We start from the raw sequence: 7,496 nt of genomic DNA on the forward strand, positions 1-7,496 counted from the left end.
ATTGAACTCAATTTTGAGTAAAACTACAAACATCAAATTTCTAACATAGGTATGAAAATATTTATATTGAGTTTGCTTTTGACTGTACACTACCAAAATAGAATATTTTTACAATAGCAATTAGCATAACAAATGTAGTTCATCAACTGCCATTTTACAATTGTAATCAAAGTAATATCATTAAAAAAGTAGAAGGCTTCAATATTAGACTTTTGGCTATTCGTCAGAACATTGTCATTAAATTAGCCATAATTGTGAAATTCAATTTCACGTATCTGATGTCTTGGCTCCGTCGACTTGATCTGCTTTAGGTCTCGTATCAGCTACTCTCTACTCACATTTTTTCGCAGTGCTAATAGGGTAACACAGCGATGGTTCCATGCAACCTCTTCACCAGTATTTGTTCCACTTCCACCAGTGTGCTATGGACATAGAACCTTTATCGGGAACATTTTTACAATCAGGCATATTAATTCGTATGCAACTTTTTGAAATACCGGAATATTTATGTTTCGACTTGAGACTAAACTATGCAGTGCGATAACTCACATTAGGTGATCACAATCGTACGTGATGTAGCGAGCATTCTCCATGACCTTTGAACCTATCGTTTTAAAAGTCCTCACGCATCACAATAGCATATACTGTATCATTGATTTTTTTTTAATCTAGATATGAAACAACAATTATAACAAATATCGAAACACGTGATTCATCGGCTTATAAGAACCCAAAAAGTTATTTCCCACATAATGACTAAGCATGGTATTTATTTCATATTGAAATTAAATAATAATCGAAGTTTCCAATCTTGTTTTTATATGGTTTTTTGAGTCAGAGCTGGATTTGTATAAAAGAGACTCCACACTGCAAGAATTTATCCACTGACTGACTGTATCTTCGTTTCAATACTTTATTGGAAACAATCGTATATCAGACACAGAAAATGAAGTTGATTACTGTTGTCGTGTTGTTTGGTTTTGTAATCCAAGCATTTGCCCAAGAACCAGCTAAAGCTCAGCCCGAGCCATCGTCTGATGATGAAGAGAATCTATCGATTAAGGGTCTCGTCACGAGCGATATCGAAGGAGGCGGGGCTCGTCACATAGTTCGCTTTAAACCACCTAAATGCGCTGCTCCTACGTGAGTATTTATTGCATCTAATTTTCATATTTCCTTTTCATCAGCATGCTGCTTGAACCAACTACACCTGATAAATATACAATGAATTTGAAAATTAGAAAAACCTTTTAAAAGGTGATTTTAGGAAAGGTTGGATCAAAAAGAATAAGATATAAAAAGTGGCATAACACTTAATATATATTTTTGTTTGAAGATTTTACAAACCACCTAGACAGTGCAAAGGACATTGCTCGGCGACATATTGCAATCTTATTATCAGAGAAGGATACACCGAATGCAATTACTTGCCTCTTACGCTTGCTAGGGGTATCAAAGTTATAGGAGTCCAATGCAAGTAAGCAATTTTATTTATTTCCAAGATTTTTCCCATCCATATGAAAAACTATTTTTCACATAAGTGTAATTTTTCCCTATTTGCACTGAGAGTTATCAATTACCCAATTTTTTGTGAACCGAAAATCCATTTTATTTGAATGACTGACTCCTCATTTATATTCGTCAGTTTCAAACACAATTTACCACAGTCCAACTAGTTATTATAAAACCCTGTTACGCTAGCTTCATTAAAGAACTAATAATATATTATAAGATACTCAAATTTCATGATAAATTTGCGAAAAGTTATAAGATCCCATACGAAAGAATAATTGCATTCCACTATCTGATTGAACCCCCGATTAAATTTTCACTTAATTTTCCAACTCTGATTTTATCTCAATTTAAAACACATCACTTTTATTCAGATCTGGATCGAAGTGCGGAGATTACAACCAATGCAAATGTGTGACATTGTTCAAATCTATCAAACTCACACGTCTAATCGTCATGTACAGCAAAAAGGGATACCGTTCATACTACTTTGCCAAAGTATACATCAGGGTAAGTTTTTTGAAAAGTTTGCACAATTTAATTTCATCCACCACTCTCCAAACTGGACCAAAATAATTGTAGAGTATATGAGAGCAATCAAATGCTGAGGTCTTTGGAGATACATAATGTTGTTTTTTTGACAGAAATGTCAGTAGATGGTTGGAATCTATGAGATCGCCTTAATTTTTAAAGCAATATAGGCAGATTTGATTTGACTTAGGACTAAGATATTTGTCATCTTTTGGAAAAATGACACGGACTACTTATTTTTTCTTCGGGACATCAAAAAAAGATTAAAAATAGCTAAATTTAGTGAATTGTATATACTGATTTAACTCTATTTTAGTAATCATGAGCTTGTAATCTTTGTCATGCAAGTGTTTTATATTTAAATTATATTTTATAATGAACGCCAGATCATAACTCCAAAATATCATTTTACAGGTGCCATACACTTGCCAGTGCAGCAAGTATTAGACTACAAGATCCAACCTGAAGGATTGAGGCAGATTCATATTTTTTGATATACGATCTGCTATATGTTTTACCAAGACTTCTTTTAAATATTAAAATATATTGATGCATAATATTTTTGTGATGATATTGCGTTTTCAAATTTTGAGAGAGGAGGTTTAATGTTAACCAACTTTTATTCGCGTGCGTGCAACGAGAGTACTTGGCCACTTCCTGTCGAGGAAACATTAAACATCAATGTAACATTTCGTAAAAACGCACGCTGTTGGGCACGAAGAACAGTTAATTTACAGGATCAGTGAATAAATAAAATATGAACGTGAATCGTCCATAAGCCACAGAATTAAAAATAAGTTAGGTCATTTCTAACTAAGTTTGAAAATTACCAAAGCAAAATAATGCGGGAGCTAAGAAAAATTACTTGATAACAGAAATACCATAACAGCATAGGTTTTCTGAGAAAAAGTAGGGATATCATCACACATAACATTTAGTCGCGTGGAATAGCGTTTCGTTATTAACATGCTCTGGCAAAAATATACAATGGCATAAATGCCAAAAATCAAATTTTTTTGAATCTGTGAATTAGTCCTAACTTGACTTGAATAATTTAGAATTTAGAGGAAAACGACCAAAGAATCCATAAACAGGTACCATATAACCTATTCAAAAACGTGATATATAATTCAAAGGCTTGACACATACTCGGTTGACTGTTGCCTGTATGCTCACCGGCTTTTCATTTTAGGTAGGGGAGGGGGTAATATTTTGCTATTGTCAATAAAACTATCTGTAACTTATAACAATTTGTTATGTATTTGACTGATCAGCTGTGCTGGTGTACAGGTTATTCAAATACAACTATAGTCAACTTGGGAAATGTTGGGAAAGCACAGCTTGTAACTACTTTGTATTTCATAAACAGATCGGAATAAATTACAACGTTTTCGTCTTTCATTGGACTCTACGTACTCTATGAATCATTGTTGATATATCGTGATTAGTGTAATAAACATTTATGATCTAATACGCGCGTTTTTGTGTGACCCAAATACGTGTATTTAAGGTCGTTGCATAACAGTGTTACAGCCACCAAATTACTTTCACTATCGGCGGATCAGTAAAGATTTACTGTAATATATATCAATTTTATAATATCAAGAAATTGATCCAATAATCCATAACCTTACTTAAACTGAATGTACTCATATATATAAACCACGGAAAAAATGATAAATTTGTACCTTTGCCAAGTGTGAAAGGCGCAATGGCAATAGGTATGTGTAGTTGGCAAGCTCTGGAGTTTAAGAAGAATATCATACAATAGGCTCGATGCATAGATAATGAAGACACTGAGATTAATCGAGAGCGACATCTAGAGTTTATTGGTATACATGCGACCGCTCTGTTGTTGTACATGGAATTTCCATTTCATCAAAGCAATGTCGACATGGTTGGCTCTTTCTTCTCGTTGGTAAATAAATTCACAACAATTATATGAAATAATTATAAAATAATCAAACTAGAGAGAAATGCACAATTATGAGGACAGGAAGTCTAAAACAAAGTGGTATCAAATCTTTCGCAACTTAAATGCGATGACATGTTAAATATAAAATTACAGGGGATTTTTTCAAACCGCTCAAGGCATTAAGATTAAGATATTTTTGACAAATTTGATCTAGTTCGCAACTCATACATCCGATCGTGTTTTCTGAAACAGTGAACTCGTAAACTATTTTTATTTGTATTGATCAGAACATATGTTGAAGAATCAAGGTAAAAATAGCTTGTGAAATTATCCTCGAGGCGTAATAATTAGCTATCTGTTAAAACTTAAAGTGTGACTTCTAAATGCTGCAAATGACGTGTTGTGAATGAGTTGGTATATATATTATGGGAAAAAACATGAAATTATTAAAATTTGATATAAAATATTAACACTACTTTGTAAATTTGAAAAATTTGTAACAGTATGAGGCTCGGTCGAGAATAGATCGTACAATCATATTCATAAATAATATTCAAATTACCTTTGAACTATTTGCTTTTTATTTAACGTCTATAAGTTTATATGGTTGCAATATTATTATTACATATTAAAACAACTTTCATTCACATATAGATATAATTATATATGTTGAGAGCATTATGTTTTCGGACTGTTGTAAAAAAATATCTCAAGCGGGATTAGGTTGACGCAAACACGACACATAACCTGGATAATACTATAATTAAGTAAGTGGTAAAAAACACAACATGGTCGTCAACAGAACAGTGACCTATTCAGTTCATTGACATTTTTATTTGTTCATTGATGTAGTATGTATGGCTTCGGTTGGCCAAAGAACAAAGTCTAATAAAAAAGATATTAGGATTAAAAAACTATCGCAAACATATACAACGAAATATTTTCCGTCGATAATAAGTAAATTCCCATAAATTTACCGTGTCATAGTTTGATATAGCATTTTATTACATTTTGTGTCGAAGAACGTATGCTGCCTATTATGAAAAGTTGCATCGTTATTTTCGTGCTTGTGTTAACAGCAGCAGCATCATGGGCTATGCCAGATATACTTCAGCCTGTGGTCGATGAAATAGGAGAGGCGCTTCCGGCTGAACTTGACCCAAATTTACCACGAGGAGGTTCAGCTGTACAGTCGGTAGCTCGTGGAGCGAGTTCTAATGTCGGTGGGTCGCACACGTCAACCAGGACATGCCCAGCTACTTGGTGAGAGATTTTCAGTGCTCGGCAAAGGAGAAAATTATTACCTAATAAACAAACAATGTATATGAGTTTTAACGGAATTATTAAAATGAATCAATTTTATCAAAATTTTAATTTATCTATTAATAGAATATCAGTGAATTTAGGTGTCACCACAATTCTTATCAAAAACTTAGTTATATTTGTGTTTATTTTTATTTGTGCAATATCACAATTGTTCATAATGAATTATATATAATTTCAACTTACTTTCAATATAGGGGAGATTCGAAACATCCTACCTGTTCGACGACTGTTTGTACGATTAAGTCATGCACTGCGGTAATATACAGCGGATATTACTGCGGATTGGAATTTCAATTAGAAAGACCGCTTTCGGTTCGCGGAGAATCATGCGGGTAAGTCTTTAATCTAAGTCATGGTAATGCCGCAAAGAACACAAATCTGGCATCGTATATAAGAGATTATCCAGTAAAGAAACGTGTTGATGTGCCATAGCCGTCACGAATATTTTCAACTCCAAAATATTCTTTGTCCACTACGTTATAGGCTGTTCACATCGCGATCAAGGGGATGACTGTGAACTGAAGTTACACAAAAAGCAAAAGCCCTATTGTAAAAGCGTAATGTTTGGGAATTTTGACTATTTAGTTTTAACATGAACTTCACAGGCGCATGGTTTACAAACTTAACGCCGAAAATTTGTGTCTGCGTTTACATTGTGGAGCTTTTTTTGGCGGCTTAAAAAAAGTGAGTTTCATTTTTCCCAATAATATATTTTAGTGTTGAAAACTTATCGTGTGGAAAGAAATGGTGGCGACCATGTTTATGCAAGTCTAAAACCTGTTGGTTCGAGTCTAAACGAAACATCAAACACTCCGGCAAGTTATATTCAGTCGATGTGTGGATAAAGGTATGAATGCTCATATTTTTAGTATTTCCGCTTAGAATATTATGTTCTTCATGTTTGAATTTAAATAGCTTTTGCAAATCATGTTTCATGATATATAAAATTTACATAGTCCATGTCAATAGGCAGTATGCATCAGACCCGAAATAGTTGATATAAGCGGTACTGGTTGCTGTGTGCATATCCGCATTGCTTTGTACAGCTGACAATGAATCACAGCCTTTGTGACTAACGTCATTAAATTATTTTAAGATAGGTTTTAAATTTTAAAATAAATATGCAAAAAGGAGATCACCCATAACTTACTCTGAATTGCAAAATCAATTCCTAACTTCTTCGGAACAAAAATAATAACTTAAAAATAAAAAAAATAAAAAGTTCTTATGGCTGTGGCTGTGGTAATCAAACAAATATAGCATACTCAAGTTTTTTTCACAATAATCGACAAGACAAATATCTGTGGTCGTTGTATGCCCTTTGCAGCAGAAGCCCAGGATTGTATAAACAATTTGTGTAGATCTTTATAAAACTTTCGATTGTTTTTTGCAGCGTCCATGTGGATGTGAATGCCGTGGAAAGGAGAAAAACAAGCCGAATATTCGTTTACCTTTCGGTGGTTTCAATTTCCGTATTCCGTGATATAGCTGAGATGTATCCTCCTTGCGACTAGACTGGCATGATTTGTAATGCTATTGAGAGTTTAAAACAACAACTAGATCATAGTAATAGTGAATGTTCTTTTGTGCTTTGTTACTTACATGGTTAATAAAGATTTTGGTCCATAAACGTTTCTTTTCTAAATGGGTAATTTGGGAATGGAATTTCAAGCTTTATTCCTAAATTGGGAAGTAAAGCATTGCAGGAAATAGTGAAATTATTTAATCTTAAATTGATCTTATTTATGTGTTGAAAGTAATTGTGTGTCATCGGTGGAGATAGAGTATCATATCATCATATATATGATTTCCGTCCCAAAAAGCATCGCTTGAAAAAACTTTGGACTAAACACCACGTTATATCAGTACATCTTTTCGAGTAAATCGGTGGGCACTGCTTACATGCTGTCCTACTGGTTTCTATGCAAACTCAATTTCCACTTTTGATTTGGAGTTTTTGAGTGACCAGGTAATTGATTACAGTCCAAAACGCACAGGTTACAGGTGCTGCAGCTGGTGGACCCTTTCGTGTCAATATGTTCGAGACTGTTTTTTTTTGTTTCAAAGAGGTTCGTTGCTCAAATGAAACTAAATAAAGACTAAAAGACTACTGGCAAGCAAGAATTCACCAACATGGCAAGTGAACACAAAAACAAAACCATGCGAAATAGCTTGGCTCAGACAGAAGGACAGAAATATAACTCCCAGGCTT

General features: G+C 33.8%; 2 protein-coding genes across 2 annotated transcripts; both read left to right on the top strand.

Moving 5' to 3' along the window:
• The first annotated feature begins 862 nt into the window (after nt 1-862).
• Nucleotides 863-2,602, top strand: LOC120334297 (uncharacterized). The gene is made up of 4 exons (XM_039401772.2): nt 863-1,143; nt 1,337-1,477; nt 1,887-2,022; nt 2,458-2,602. The coding sequence occupies exons 1-4, from the start codon at nt 947-949 to the stop codon at nt 2,488-2,490; spliced, it is 507 nt and encodes a 168-aa protein (XP_039257706.2). The 5' UTR covers nt 863-946; the 3' UTR covers nt 2,491-2,602.
• Nucleotides 2,603-4,484: 1,882 nt separating this feature from the next.
• Nucleotides 4,485-6,914, top strand: LOC120334083 (uncharacterized). Its single transcript, XM_039401535.2, has 4 exons — nt 4,485-5,221; nt 5,479-5,616; nt 6,002-6,131; nt 6,678-6,914. The coding sequence occupies exons 1-4, from the start codon at nt 4,986-4,988 to the stop codon at nt 6,765-6,767; spliced, it is 594 nt and encodes a 197-aa protein (XP_039257469.2). The 5' UTR covers nt 4,485-4,985; the 3' UTR covers nt 6,768-6,914.
• The last annotated feature ends 582 nt before the right edge of the window (nt 6,915-7,496 follow it).

Source organism: Styela clava, chromosome 15 (genome assembly GCF_964204865.1).
Source record: "Styela clava chromosome 15, kaStyClav1.hap1.2, whole genome shotgun sequence".
Taxonomy (NCBI): domain Eukaryota; kingdom Metazoa; phylum Chordata; class Ascidiacea; order Stolidobranchia; family Styelidae; genus Styela; species Styela clava.

Excerpts from the sequence above, each read along its gene's own strand:
- LOC120334083 (XM_039401535.2), top strand. The coding sequence starts at position 4,986 with ATGCTGCCTATTATGAAAAGTTGCATCGTTATTTTCGTGCTTGTGTTA. Across the intron at positions 5,222-5,478 it reads AGGACATGCCCAGCTACTTG|GGGAGATTCGAAACATCCTA; the intron begins GTGAGAGATTTT and ends CTTTCAATATAG. Across the intron at positions 5,617-6,001 it reads GTTCGCGGAGAATCATGCGG|TGTTGAAAACTTATCGTGTG; the intron begins GTAAGTCTTTAA and ends AATATATTTTAG.
- LOC120334297 (XM_039401772.2), top strand. The coding sequence starts at position 947 with ATGAAGTTGATTACTGTTGTCGTGTTGTTTGGTTTTGTAATCCAAGCA. Across the intron at positions 1,478-1,886 it reads GTTATAGGAGTCCAATGCAA|ATCTGGATCGAAGTGCGGAG; the intron begins GTAAGCAATTTT and ends ACTTTTATTCAG. Across the intron at positions 2,023-2,457 it reads TTGCCAAAGTATACATCAGG|GTGCCATACACTTGCCAGTG; the intron begins GTAAGTTTTTTG and ends ATCATTTTACAG.